General features: G+C 43.7%; 2 protein-coding genes across 2 annotated transcripts in view; one reads left to right on the top strand and one right to left on the bottom strand.

Moving 5' to 3' along the window:
* The window catches only part of NUDT9 (nudix hydrolase 9), a 131,968-nt gene that overhangs the window by 46,040 nt on the left and 71,136 nt on the right, over positions 1 to 14,792 (top strand). The gene's annotated exons all lie outside the window — the stretch shown is intronic.
* SPARCL1 (SPARC like 1) overlaps positions 2,779 to 14,792 on the bottom strand; it is a 34,542-nt gene continuing 22,528 nt past the window's right edge. The window contains exons 7-12 of the mRNA XM_060247395.1: positions 13,881 to 13,993; positions 13,435 to 13,555; positions 11,494 to 11,630; positions 9,086 to 9,234; positions 6,033 to 6,181; positions 2,779 to 2,966 (exon numbers count right to left, since the gene is read on the bottom strand). Coding sequence (XP_060103378.1) covers positions 2,938 to 2,966; positions 6,033 to 6,181; positions 9,086 to 9,234; positions 11,494 to 11,630; positions 13,435 to 13,555; positions 13,881 to 13,993 — 698 coding nt within the window. The 3' untranslated portion in view covers positions 2,779 to 2,937. The remainder of the gene's footprint in view (positions 2,967 to 6,032; positions 6,182 to 9,085; positions 9,235 to 11,493; positions 11,631 to 13,434; positions 13,556 to 13,880; positions 13,994 to 14,792) is intronic.

The raw sequence follows: 14,792 nt of genomic DNA, 5'->3' as shown, positions 1-14,792 counted from the left end.
CTCCTCAGTATACCTAGGAGGTACCAGACCTCAACAGATGACCTACACAACCTTTCCTGACCTGGATATTACTTCAGTGAGTTTTGTAAACAATAAAAGGTTCCTTGTTTCTCAAAAGCAGAAGTGTTGTATAACTGTTCTCACATGACACAATAACGGCCACCTTTTCCTTCCCCCTTTGAGTGTTAATCTGGTATCTGGGATGGTAGGTTGTCAACCTGCAGGTGGTGGCTGGAGATCTCCTGGGATTATAACTGCTAAAATGGCTGCCAACCTTCCTTTCAGCTTTGCTTGGGGATGGAGGAATGGCCAGATCTTTGATAGTGCAGAAACTGGAGGAGGGGGCAGATGGCACATTTGGCTTGGCCCAGGAGAGCTGACTTTAATCAACACCATAAGGAGAAAAATTGAAGCTAAATTGCAACAGGGAAGTTCAGTTTTCTCCAGTTTAACTCATGGCCTACGTGTAAATTATGATCATCCCAGTTACCAAGTAGAATGTTAGTCACACTGAAGTAACAGGATTGTTGTACAGGGGCTCAGGGTGCCCACTTTCTGGAAGGTTGTGTCTAATGTGAGATAGCATATGAAGGAAGGCCTATAGCTGCCTGAGTATCATGTTTCCAAGCCATGTTAGGCGTCTCCCTGTTAATGACCAAGCCTTACAAGGCGCTGACCCATGGCATTTGAGTAGTGTTGCCGGGTCCCCTCAGACCACTGGTGGGGGTTGGAGGGGTTGGGAACTGGTATGGAAACTGCTGAAGATTTGGGGGTGGGGCCTGGGGAGGACAGGGACCTCAGTGGGGTATAATGCCATCGGGTCCACCCTCCAAGGCATCCATCCTCTCAAGGGGAACTGATCTCTGTGGTCCGGAGATGAGTTGTAATTCCGGGGGATCCCCAGGTCCCATCTGGAAGTTGGCATCCCTACCAGTGATTCAGGGTAAACTCCCACCTCCATCTTCAATTATCTTCATTTGATCAAGCAAGAAGAAGAATTGGTGAAATTATGTCACAGCTAGAATTGCCAGGAGGAAACAGTTACAGAACTGAAAGGAGACTCAGTGGGCAGGGGGCTCATTGGTGACTTTCTGACATAACTTCTGGCCACACCAGAAATGACATCAGCAAGTTGAGATGCATTGCTGACAATTGTCTCTCTCATTATTCAGCAGTTTTCTCCCGCTGTCCAACTTAATTGTGGAAAGAAAGCCCTGCTGGGGGCAGGAGGTTAATAATGCTTTTTAAATAACCCACAGTGGAAGCTTGCCAAGCCTAGTCACAGTGCTCCCCGCAATGCTCTAGGAATTTCCCCCGTTTCTGAGATTGGGGAAATTCCATCAGCATTATCGGGGGGCGGGCACAGGCTGTGATGTCACTTCTGGGTAATCACCTGGAAGTTACATCAGATATTATTTCCCCCTCCTAGACTCCCTCCACCCCAAATCCACAAGATTCAGGGGGTTGGCCTGGCATCCCTAATATGACCAAAAATTCTGGTGTGGCACTAGCTATCTCCAGTGACATACTGCACTATACAACTGTGTTGTGTGTTTGTGAGGTGGTATTTTTAGATTTATACCAAAGTGTAATCATGTTCATAATTTCTTCATATCAACAGAAGATTAAAAAAACCCCACTCTATTACTTCTTATTTTACTTGGAGATAAATGTTCCCCTGTTGTGGTCTCATTTCAAGATTCATGTGTAAAGAGATATTTGTTAATAATGCTTTTTAAATAATGAAGTGCAAATTGGATTCCCAGCTCATTGGCATTTGTTGGTCTTTCAGTAAACACGAACTTTTTATTAAGAAAAAATGAAAAGGAAGAAACACACACCATCTGCCTTTATGATTACTTTACAATATACATTTATCTTCAAACAAGTTTTGAGAAATTATTTCCAGGAAGTAGTCAGCCTAGATAAAATATATTTTTAAAATACTGAAATATCTAACTTTTTCTGCAAGACATATATGTTATGCATCTACATGATGAACTGTGTTCTAGAGAATTTTATGGCATATATTTTGTGTACAGAAAAATATGTGCCTAGACTATAGATCTTGGCTGCAATAAATTTCATATCCCAGGCATATTATTTTTGTTTCTCTCTCTCTGTTTGTGTGTGTGTGACACACAATATATGCAAGAAAATTCATTGGATTCTCTTGGGAGTCTTTGGAACTTCTTAGATTTCTGCTGCCAACAAATCATGCAGCCAGAATAGATAATTCAAAGGTGCTTAATGAACATACTTGAAGTTGGATCCAAAATCCGGCACTTGTCAATGAATGTGGAACAAGTTGGTACCATTTCCCAGTGTTTTAAACCCACTATTGGAATATGCAGAAAAATGATCTCGTAAAGGTATGATGAAGATGGTTCTTCTCAGGGCAAGCTCATTCACGGGTGCCTGCTACTTGATGGCTTGCCTGGGTGAACGATTCACTGAAGATCAAACACCACAGACTGAACTTTCACAAACACTATACTTGTTCTAGAGAAGCAGCTTGCACATTTAACAGTGAGACACTAAGCACACAGCAAGTGACACTCGCAACATGCATGGATTGTGAACAAAGCTCTCGAATATGGAAGATGTCAAGATTCTGTCAAATAGATTCTTGGACAAACACAAGGAGAAAAACAAAAAAAACAACATTCTTTTATCAACAGCATTTTTAGAAAATTTATGATTTTAACTACTGTTATTCCCCCATCCCCCACATTTAATATACTTGGAGTACCATCCTAAGCAGAGTTTCATTCTTCTAAATCCATTGAAGTCAAGGGGTGTAACTGTGTGTAACTCTGCTTAGGATGGAACTGTTAGTTCATCCACTAAAATAGCATTTTAACTACTGATATCCTGTTCAGAGGTTGCCTTCAAAAATGCTTCTGCAGGATGTTGTTGTTATGTCGTCCAGCCTGTTCAGAACAGAAGGTTCTCATCTACGTCTTCTGCAAGAGAGACAAGAAAAGCTGCTATAATCCTTGAACTGAAAGGGAATCGCAAGGGTGTGAGGATCAGGGCTGGCCCTGCCACTAGGCAAACTAGGCGATTGCCTAGGGAACCAGCCTTCCGGGGATGCCAAGCTGGGTGCCCCTCCATTTGACTCCATGATGTTATCAGTGCAGGGAGTGTGCCGGAAGTTAGCCTTGCCTAGGGTGCCAGACACTATAGGGTCAGCCCTGTTGAGGATTTAGCTTTTCCCGGTGCTGGAAAAGCTAAATTCTCATGATCTGCACCATTAACCCAATGGATGAAATCATATTACTGATATATTACCTCATAATTTTAGGCCTCAGCCCAAATGAAACAAATTATTGAGTCAAGTTAATTGTGACTATGAATTGGACTACATGTAGGGTTGCTAAGTCCCCTTGCCACCATGATCAGGGGATTGGGAGGGGGTGTTCTGGGGGTGGGCGGGATGTTGCACATGATGTCCCTGATGTGATGATGTTGCCTTCAAAGCCATAGAGTTTGCCCCAAAACTATCGCCTCATGACATCCCTGTGATGTCACCTGGAAGTGATGTCATTGTGTTGGGGATGTCGCATGGCAACGTCCCTGTTTGAAGGTGGGGTTTTTCCTCACTGACCAGCTGGCCAGCAGCAGATCAAAGCCCCCCAAAATGAGGAAACCTCCTGCTAAGACCTGGGGGCTGGCAACCCGAACTATATTTTATTTGTTTTTATTTCTTTTATTCGATTTTTAGCCCGCCCTTCCCGTAGAATGGGCTCAGGGCGGGTTACATCATAAAAACAATCAACAGTAAAAAACCAATTTAAAATATATAAAATCTAAAATTACAGAGAACATAAGGTACTTAAATGGCAACTTCTGCCTCACAGACATGACCTATTGTCCAGGTCCAGCAGGTCTTACACGTTACATGGTTGTTTTTTTTCCTGAAGATGTTCTTTTATCATGCAAACCAGTGACAGGAGAGCTGAACAATAATTTGGGGAGGGGGGAGAAGGGGCCACTATGCCTGTTTTTACTCTCAAGGAGAAGAGCCATGTTTTCAACAATTCTGTGAAGTCGCTCACTCATTCCCAATGTGTGGCAGTTGTGGAACAAAGATCAAGCATCTTGTGGGACTATTCCACAGCTAGGACTGAATTCACCCTGAATTAGCCTCCAGCATGCCACAGCTATTGCTCAATCAATGAGTTAATCACATTAGAAAAGAGTAAAAGTTCAGTAACACCATAAAGACTAACAAAATCTGTGGTAGGGTATAAGCTTTCATGAGATACCTGAAATAGTGAGAAGTAACTCATAAGAGCTTATACCCTACCACAAATTTTGTTAGTCCTTAAATGCTACTGGTTAGTCCTTAAGTGCTACTCTTTTCTACTGCTTCAGACAGACTGACATGGCTACCCATTTTCACCAGCCAATCACATTTTTACCCTGTGCTTCTTCCAAGGAACTCAGAGTAGCATACACAATTCTACTCTCCCACTATTCACAATAATACTATAGGGTAGGTTAAGCCGAGAGAGTGACTGGTCTAAGATCTCCCAGTGAGTTTCTGAAGCATTTGCAGTTATGGGTTGAAAAACAGAGGATGAAAAGATCCGCCAAATCCTTGGTAGCCTGATACCCTACAGCAGGGGTGGCCAACGGTAGCTCTACAGATGTTTTTTGCCTACAACTCCTATCAGCCCCAGCTAGCATGGCCAATGGCTGGGGCTGATGGGAGTTGTAGGCAAAAAAACATCTGGAGAGCTACCGTTGGCCACCCTTGCCCTACAGAGATCACAATAACATTTAGTGAGAACTGGAGGAAAAGTTGACTATATCTCAAGTAAATCCCTTACTGTTCCATTCAGCAATTCCCTCGGTGATTCCTCCTTCCTGCCCAGTGTTTTCTTTGTTGCTTTTATGCTTTTGTATGTATTTAATCTCTGGTTTTGATTGTTTTACATATGCTTTAATTTGTTGGCCTCCTTGCTGCCCTTATGAGGGCAGAAAGGTGGGATATAGGCAAAAATAAATTAATAAAGATCACCAGATGTGTCAGAATTTGAGCTGTTTGTGATACAAGTCTACAGATGGTCATGGCCATATTCATCTGAGTGCATTTCATCACATATGGCTTTCTAAATAGTCTCTGCGGCCAGGTGTTTTGAAAGCCCTGGCATCATTATTGCACTTTATTTTGCCAGACAGGAGTACAAGCAGCAGAGGAAGCATTTATTACCAAAGCCCATAACAAGTACAAAGATCCCACTGAAGCTGTGAGACAATATGCAAAAACCAGGTTGCCTGAGAATACTGTTGACTTTCTTTCTGTTATAAAGTGGGAAACCTTGAGTAACAAGGTCACACATCATATTTAGAAATTACAACAATTTTTTCTCTCTGGTCCTATTGTGTAGGGTCGCTAAGTCCAATTCAAGAAATATCTGGAGACTTTGGGGGTGGAGCCAGAAGCAAGGTTGTGACAAGCATAATTGAACTCTAAAGGGAGTTCTGGCCATCACATTTAAAGGGACCACACACCTTTTTAATGCCTTCCCTGCACTGGAAATAATGGATAGCGGCATGTTTTTGGGGGGCTCACAGAATTGGACCCCCTAGTTCAATCCTTTTGAAACTTGGAGGGTATTTTGGGAGGAGGCACTGGATGCTATGCTAAAAAGTTGGTGCCTCTACCTCATAAAAGAGCCCCACCAAGCCCCAGATATCCATGGATCAATTTTCCATTATACCCTATGGGAATCTATCTCCAAAGTATAATGAAGTGTCCAGCAGACATTTCCCGCCCCTCCCCCCACTTTCTGATGACCCTGAAGCGGGAGGAGGGCCTCCAAATCGAGGGATCCCCTGCCCCCACCTGGGGATTGGCAACCCTATGTGTAGATGGGAACAGTTGTGCAACTCTTTGGATCCTGGCTGCAGTGAGGATACCGCTATATAACCGTGAGTTCTTTTCTCAGTATGTACTCTTCCCGCCCATCCTCTGTTGAGACAGATCAAAAGAAATTCTCCTTCAGTGTACAGGGATTTACCTTCCTTAATTCCAAAGCAGTGGCACCACTCCTGCAGAGAGATATGTTTGTCTTTGTCACTGTCGCACCTTTGGAAGAAGCGAGTTACGCAGTGCTTCATGGGAACAAGAGAGGCACGCAAAGGAGCAAGCTCGGAGTGTGTTAGCTTTCTGAAATTATAAAGGGCAGATCTTCATGTTATGAGAAATACTCGGTTCCCACCTCAAATGGTCTCTCCTGTTGAATTTAGGGATTGGCATGAACTGGCTCATGAGCCAAAATATGAGCCGAACTTGGGCCAGCTCAGAGCTCAGGAACCCCTGTTTGGGGAAAGCACATTCCCTGACCATTTAGTTGACTTTTGGCCAGTTTTGTTCAGCAGTTTGGGGCCAGCTGTTTAAACCTAACAGCTGTATGGTGTGGGGTCCACCACTCAGATGTTAGGTCATTTAACCAGTCATTTAACCCTTCAAATTTGTTCCCTGCTGCTTCAATGGGGTGAGGTGGGGGAAGCAAAACTGAAGGGTTAAATGAAGCCCCTTTCTGGGCAGTTCTTGCTGCCTTTCTTCTGGCTGCAGCTTGCCGTGGCCAGGAGAAAGGGGGAACTGAAGAATGTAAGAATATGAGTTTTATTACACATCCCAAAGAGAACTAGACACAAGTCTGTAATTTTTGGCAGCAGCTCGTGTTTCATATAATGCTTAGTTTTATCGAAGTGGCAATACAACATCTTCATGTTAGGGAGACACTTAAGACATTTAGGCATATTTAAATTCAGCTATCCAGTTCCTTTCCTTATACCAAGCCACTTAGACTATACATACCTGCAAAGGTCAGCTGCTTATTTTGGCCAATAGATACCAATTGGTTAATGATACAATGTTAGTGATTCAAGTTAATCTTGTAGCATCCACTTTTTGCAGCGAAGCCAGGCATGTGCTGAAAGTTCCACATTTGGAGCCCCAGTGGGTTTTTTTTTAAAACTCTCATTCACATGGAATCTTTGCATACTTGAGAACTCAGTTAAAATAATTGCTGTCTGCTCCAGATACACAACTTGCAGTATGCATCTGGTTTGGCCTTCATGGTGCACAAAACAAAAATGAGTTCAAATGCCTTTTATATAGGAAGAATATAGCATCGCCTGCCTTTTTAAATCCCCCACCTCTAAAAAATTGTAATAGGCTGTTGATACAGATCAAACACAGTTCACATGCATTTCACAAGGATGGGTAAGAAGATACAGAACAAAGTTAGAGTCCAGTAGCACCTTTAAGACCAACAAAGTTTTATTGAGAATGTAAGTTTCTGATGTCTAATGAAGTGTGCTTCTAGTACACAAAAGCTTACATTCTTGATAAAACTTTGATGGCTTAAAGGTGCTACAGAACTCCAACACGGCTGCCCACCTGGGTAAGAAGATAATAAGAGGTTTGGACTGAAACTGCAAATACGATGTACTCCTAGGAGGGAAAGATTCAGAAGCGTACTCCTGTACTAGCAAGTTAATCCCACATAACTACCATGGGTATTATACAGTCTCTGGAGTTAGAAGCCACATGACTGGAATTAGTATAAGTGTCATTCACAAAAGTCTTGTAGTCTATAACGCCATATCATTGGCAGGGAGAAAAGTTAAAAAGCAGTACAGGCAGAAGCACGTGTTATAACAATGTAGATCGCTGTAGACCCCCCCCCCCGCATTTGTGGCTACTTAACAAGTATGGTAGCTATTTTTCTCATTAGGTGCACAGAACAGGGTGGCTTGCCCACCAAAGGAATCTATTTTGACCAGCATGAAACTCTTGAATTGACTTTTGAATGGATGTATCTTAATTTAAAGAATCAAGGATCTATCTTAATTTAAACTGCATTTTGAAATTAGAAACAGGACCAGTCCAAAAGTTTTTAATGCTCTAGGTGATTTGTGACTTTCTCCCCCACCCCTCTCCCAATGGCCTGGGCATACATAGAGCCAGGCAGGCAATGAGGCCCATGGCTACAGCTCTCCGGGGGGCATGAAGCTGGCAGCTGCCCGGTCTTTTTTCCTTCCTGCCTCCCTCCACTGCAGGTGGGGGGATTGGGCTGAGGACAGGGAAAAGGAGGAGGAGGAGGAGACTGGATTTATATCCCACCCTTCACTTGAGTCTCAGAGCATGTTCTTTCCTTTCCTCTCCCCACAACAGACACCCTGTGAGGTAGGTGAGGCTGAGAGAGCTCTTTTGAGAACTGCTCTTGAGAGAACAGCTCTCAGAGAACTTGTGACTGACCCAAGGTCACGCCAACAGTTACATGTGGAGGGGTGGGGAATCAAGCCCACTTTTCCCAGATTAGAGTCTTCAACTCTTAACCACTACTCCAAACCGGCTCTCAAGTCCACATGCCCTGGCCTCCAGTGCCACCACTATTCATGTGTTGCACCTAGGTGGTGGTGCTGGAGCTGTGGTGTTTCCCAGGGTGCTTCCAAGGGCTGCTACAGCTGATCTGCCCAATCCTTTTTGGTGCTCTTCTGCCCCAGTGCCCTAGGCAATGGCCTAGGTCTGTTTAGGGCACAGCCTGGGTCTGATGAGGCAGCTTACAAAATAAAACATAATAAAAACCATAAAGAATCATAATGTTTTAACCATGTTTTTAATGTTTTAGCCATGTAAACTGTGTGAACTGTTTAAATTTTTATATTCTTATGTTAGATTTTATATGCTGTAAGCCGCCCTGAGCCACCTGGTGGGAAGGGCGGGATACAAATTACAAATAAACTAAAATAAAATAAAATAAAATAAAATAAAAGTTAATTAAAAAACACACCAATCAAAAAACATCAGAGTGTAAAACAACAAAACAGGAAGCAGCTTATATTGGATCTTAATCACTCTCAGGTGAATAATGTTAAAAACATTAGCCCCTGAGTCAAAGGCCTGAGTAAACAGAAAGGTTTTGGCCTGGTGCCTGAAAGATTGAGTATCTGCTTATTTAAACATCAAGTTCATCAGCTACCTACTGAGTAGGAGATAATGTACACAAAAACAAGTTGCAGAGATAACACACACACGCACACACACATGGTTTGCTCTTACCTGTCTGTGGGATGCTGATCTAGCCGGTTAAAGTGCCAATGAATGGGATATGTGTATGTGCGGTAGTTTTTCTCAAAGTCACGTAGCAGAATTTCAGTGGGATGGTCACCGGCCGGCAGCCGCTTTTCATCCAAGTAAATCTTTTTTATCTAGATATGCACATGAGCAAAATCAGTATTGGTAGACAGCAAAGTAACAACATGTGGAATTTCAATCAGATTCTTCCATTTCGGTTCCCTGAGTAGGGTTGCCAGACCCCGCCTCCATGGATGTGGGGGTCCCATGCCTCCACCCCCCACTGCTCCACCACCAATCAGCTGCCTGGAAGGGGGCTTACTTGGGAAAAGAGTGAGGCCCAGTCAATGCTACAGTGTTGTGTCTACGTAACTTCTGATGTGACCCGGAAGTTATATCATTACATTGATGACGTCAGGGTGACTCTCTGGTATTTGGGCAAAAACTCTATGGTAAAAGCTGTCACTGTGATGTTGGCTGGGCCTCCCTCTATCTCCTAGTAAGTCCCCCTACCCCTGCCGCATAGGGATACAGGGCCTACTGTAAGCTCTTGGAGGATTAGCTACATCAAGGGGGTGTAGTCTAATATGAAAAGGAACTCCTGCTACAAAAAAAGCCCTGGCTGTAGCCTAATAAATTGGGGTGTGTTGATTCTGTTGCATTCTCATGTGATGCAACAGGAGGTGGTGGCGGCGGCCACAAGTATAGCCACCTTCAAGAGGGGTTTAGATAAAAATATGGAGCACAGGTCCATTAGTGGCTATTAGCCACAGTGTATGTGTGTATATAAAATTTTTGGCCACTGTGTGACACAGAGTGTTGGACTGGATGGGCCGTTGGCCTGATCCAACATGGCTTCTCTTATGTTCTTATGATTACAGTATTTCTTTGCAGTACCTCCCCATACGCTATTGATCTTCTCCTGCCTCCAATTTTAAAAGGCGTAGAAAAAAAATTAAATCTGAGATTTGAAAATTCAGATTTATCATTTGGGTCTCTCTGTGTTGCTGGTGTCTACCTATAAACTCAGCTAATTTCGCAATCATTTCTTAAATGGATGGCCTTTGATTGTGCAGGAACAAAAACAGGAAATGCAATCTAGCCAGTTCTCATTTAAAGGATGCATTTGGGTGCATACATGGAAAGAGCATGTGATTCTGCTAAGTGGGATATATGCCTCAATTGTCAGTTGAAAAAATTTAATTCTCAGACTCGGCAAAAGCCACGACAGGCTGCAATAACTTGGCCCATAGTCCACATGGTTGCTGCATAGTCACAAAGCAGCTTGAGATGGACTTTGCAACAGCCATGAAAGTGATCCAATCAGGAGGTCAGTTGGCATACAGCCAAGGGAATCTAGCAAGGTAAGGTTTACCTGACAGCTATGTACTTGTCATGGTTCCCAGCCAGCCTAACAAAAACATAAACTCACCAATGGCATTAGGAGAGCAGGAATTATTACAGCCCATATTTTTGATTCAGCATAATACTCTGCATATGACAACCTCTGATTTATAAATCATTTAAAAGTAATTGTTATATGCCTCCTGCTGTTGTAAGAAAAATGTCTAATGACTAAAAGGTCTTTTAGTAATGGGGGGAGGAAAGGAAGTGAGCAGATCCTGAACAAAGTTCTGCACGTCAACACCCAGAAACCACCTGGCTTAACAATCATTCCCTCTTCCCAAGGAATATTAAGAACTGTAGCTCAGCTATGGGGTTAAAGATCCCGGAGCAAGGATTCTCCACCAAGTAGGCTTCCCAATCCCCAGGTCCCAGTGGGGGATCCCCTGGTTTTACAGGCTTTCCCCCTCCCCCAGTCAGCTGGCCGGCGGGGGAAGCTCCACCCCCACAGCCATTATGCACCTCCATGAACGATTCCCATAGGGAATGATGGGGAATTGATCCGCAGGTATCGGGGGCTCTGGGGGGGCTGTATTTTGAGGTAGAGGCACCAAATTTTCAGTATAGCATCTAGTGCCTCTCCCCAAAATACCCTCAAGTTTCAAAACGATTGGACCAGAGGGTCCAATTCTTTGAGCCCCAAAAGATGGTGCCCCTATCCTTAATTATTTCCTGTGGAAGAAAGGCATTTTAAAAGGTGTGCTGTCCCTTTAAATGTGATGGCCAGAACTCCCTTGGAGTTCAATTATGCTTGTCACACCCTTGTTCCTGGCTCTGCCCCAATGTCTCCTGGCTCCACCCCCAAAGTCCCCAGATATTTCTTGAATTGGACTTGGCAACCCTACCACCAAGTTATAATTACTGAGGCTCTTTGGGTATAAAACTTATAAAATATTTGTAGTGTAGATATGTCCTTCTGTGATCAACAGTTGTATGCTGCCCCCCCTTCTCTTTTTCTGTTCACAACAAAGCATTTTTCCCTGGCTCACTTTGTTTCTCTGCTTGTCTGTAAGAAATCCACCTTTCTTCTGATCCTGTTTGTAAAACTGCATGAGGACGTTCTTGAGCCAGTCTCTCATCCGGACAGGAAACTGCTCCACTTCATAGTCAGTACAAGGAGGAATGTCTGTTCCAAAGCACAAAATGATATTTTGTTAATTCCTTGGGTCTCCAGTTACAAAATGAAGGGATAAAACTTATTTAGGGTCAAATCTGCAGTCTGACAGATAGCTTGAGGTGGGTAGTGGTTTGCAGCAACAGAGCAAAGTTTAAGTTCAGTGGCACCTAAACTTTGTTGGTTTTAAGGGTGCCACTCGACTCAAACTTTGTTCAGTTCAGAAGGCCATTTCTTGCTGGTAAGCAAGAGATAGCCAGCTATAGGTTCAAAGTGAGTTCAGACATGTATTGATTGCTGTATTTCTGAGGACAAAGGTAAACGGATTAAAAATTCTTTCATATTTGATGTTTGCATAAATGCACAAGGCGAATTCATAAATTTCAAGCAGTTGGCTTTCATAGTCATACCTTAAGAACACAGGAGGAGCCCTGGTGTATCAGACCAGTGATCCATCTAGTCCAGATTCCACTTTGACACAGTTGTCAACCAGTTATTTTGGGATCAAGAGACAGGGTATGGAGGCCAAAGCTTTTCACTGATATTGCCTCCTAGCCTAGCACTGATATTCAGATGATTGCTTCCTCTGTATATGGAGGTTCTTTTCGCTCACTATAGCAAGCAGTTTTTCTGCCATGTTTCCCACTAAAGCTAGAAAGGGAGAACTTCCACTGACAGCCTCTGACACACCCCACACCCCACATCAAGGCAGCAGGACAGCAGGAGGAAAATAATGGGAAAATTAGTGTTTCTCTGAAGGGCTGGGTCCAGAGCAGCAGCTTGGGGTGGAAGCCTCCCATCCCAAAGTAAGCCGGCAGAAAGAGTAGCACCGTGGGGGTGGTCAGACTGCACGCAGCCCGCTGCTGGGACAGGGACAGGCCACGGACCCCCCAGAGGAGTGGTCAGACCACTCAAGTGCTTGAACAGTGCTTCCTGGGTGCTCTCCAGCTGTTCAGATGGCCAAGAAACTGCCTCAAACTGCTGGTCTGGACCCAGCCGAGGTGTGACATCACTTCCAGAGCAATTCTGGAAATGATGTCATTTCATAGGGGAGAAGTACTAGCATTCTGGAGCATATGACTCTCACTTGTAATTCTGGGAGATCTAGAGCATTTAATAGAATTTCAGTGGAGTAAATAAACTACAATTGCCAAACTCCAGGTGGGGGTCTGATGATCTCCCGGAATTACAACTGATCTCTGGACTGTGAAGATCAGTTCCCCTGGAGAAAATGGCTGCTTTGGAAGATGGACTCTATGGCTTTATACTCTGCTGAGGTCTCTCCACAAACCCCACCCTTCCCAGGCTCCAGCCTCCAATCACTAGGAATTTCCCAACTTGGAGTTGGTAGACTCACAGAAGTATAGAGTTGGATCTCCAGGGTCATCTAGTCCAACCCCCTGCACAATGCAGGAACTTCACAAATACCTCCCTCTAAGTTCACAGGATCAGCATTGCTGTCAGATGTCCATCTAGCCTCTGTTTAAAAACCTCCAAGGAAGGAGAGCCCACCACCTCTACTTGTTACTCTACTTGTGGCAGAGGATGGGTCCCTTGCGAAAGCTGCCTTCTGCTGCCCCTTAAGTGCTTGTCCTACGAGGAGTGGAAGATCATTTCCCAGGATACCATAACGTTTTAGGTGTATCTAGAGGAGAACTCTGCTGTACAAATGAGTCTTTTGAGAAGCCTTTTGAGGGAGGTCAGAAACACTCCTGGATTTATATTGGGAAGGAATGCATTTGAACTGAAGCAGTGCAAAAAACACGTGTGCAAGTTTTGTTCTATAGGAGAGAACTATATAAAAATAGGCCCTTACATTTGCAGGCTCCCATGTAATCCAGGTGCAGCTGATGTCCCACTTTTGTCCCTTCGAGATGACACTTCGTGCCGAACAGCTGACACGTGTCCTCATACGTCTTATTATCCGTACCACAAACCTTACAAAAGATCAGAAATGAAAGATTGAAAAGCACTTTTTGTAGCATTGTTTGCACAATGACAAAAAAGCTGAGTAGGAAAGTGCTCTCCAGGTATTTTCCAACACAGACCTGGCAACCCTAAGCGCTTATGGAGTTATTACAGTATGCATTACTGAAATTGACTAATCCTGAATAATAATACTAAGGTCCCTTATAGAATTCTTATATGAATTAATATGAAGTGCTTTGAATATACTAAATTACTACGTTATTAACTCATATTATTATTCAATAAGACACTTTTGCTTAAAAACTTAGCAGTTTTAATTCCTGAATTACTTACATAATTTCTCGTGGAAGGACAAGTCGCAGGATCTTGGCAAACACAGCTGAGTTTTCCTTCTTCATCTGCCTGGCAGACTTTCCCAGTCTTACAATAGAAATCTCTGCAAGGATCTAGGAGGGGAAATTAAGGTAATTTTTTCCCCCAAATGGAAAGGGCATATCTGAGCCAAGGTTAGAACAGTGGAGATGATACTGGAACCAAGATGTCAACAAATGTTTTTCTCATCTCTCTGTGTGTGCATGCATGTACACACATGTGTCTGGAAGTCATGGATGACTTCTTGTGACCCCTAGAGTAGCTTGGACATTCAGGGAAGCGACTTGCTATATCCTGCCTCTGGTATTCTTTAGAGGTCTCCCATCCAAGTACTTGGCCCTGTTTAGCTTCCAAAATCTGATGAGATCGGGCTTGCCTGGGCTATCCAGGTCAGGGCCTCAACAAATGTTTCTCAATGAGGTAAATAGTACATGGTAAGATCAGTACCAAAGGAGGATAGGATCCTATAAATTTGCAACTTGTGTTCACTCAAAATGATATCCTGTTGAATTTAGGCATAGAACAGCAGCCTAGGGTTGCCAATGCCAACCTTCAGGTGGGACCTGGAGAGGTCCTGGAATTACAAGTGATGTCTGGGCAATGGAGATCAGTTCCCCTAGACAAAATGGCTCCTTTAGAGGGTGGACTCTATGGAGTTATACCGAGCTGAGATGAGATCCTTTCCCTTCCCAAATCTCACCCTCTCCATGTTCCCAGGAAATGGAGCTCACCCATTGCAAATGCACCCAACTCTCAAGAGACATCCCCATTTCTTGCTACAAAATGGGAGCTTCTCTACCAGATGTTCTTTGGTCTTGTGGGACAATCTATCTCTTGCTAGGAAATGGGAACTCAACCAGATGTTCTTTGGTC

The sequence above is a fragment of the Heteronotia binoei genome, chromosome 9 (assembly GCF_032191835.1).
Source record: "Heteronotia binoei isolate CCM8104 ecotype False Entrance Well chromosome 9, APGP_CSIRO_Hbin_v1, whole genome shotgun sequence".
NCBI classification, from domain to species: Eukaryota; Metazoa; Chordata; class Lepidosauria; order Squamata; family Gekkonidae; genus Heteronotia; species Heteronotia binoei.
The sequence above is the reverse complement of the archived record's forward strand: the minus strand, read 5'-3'. Positions and strand labels throughout refer to the sequence as shown.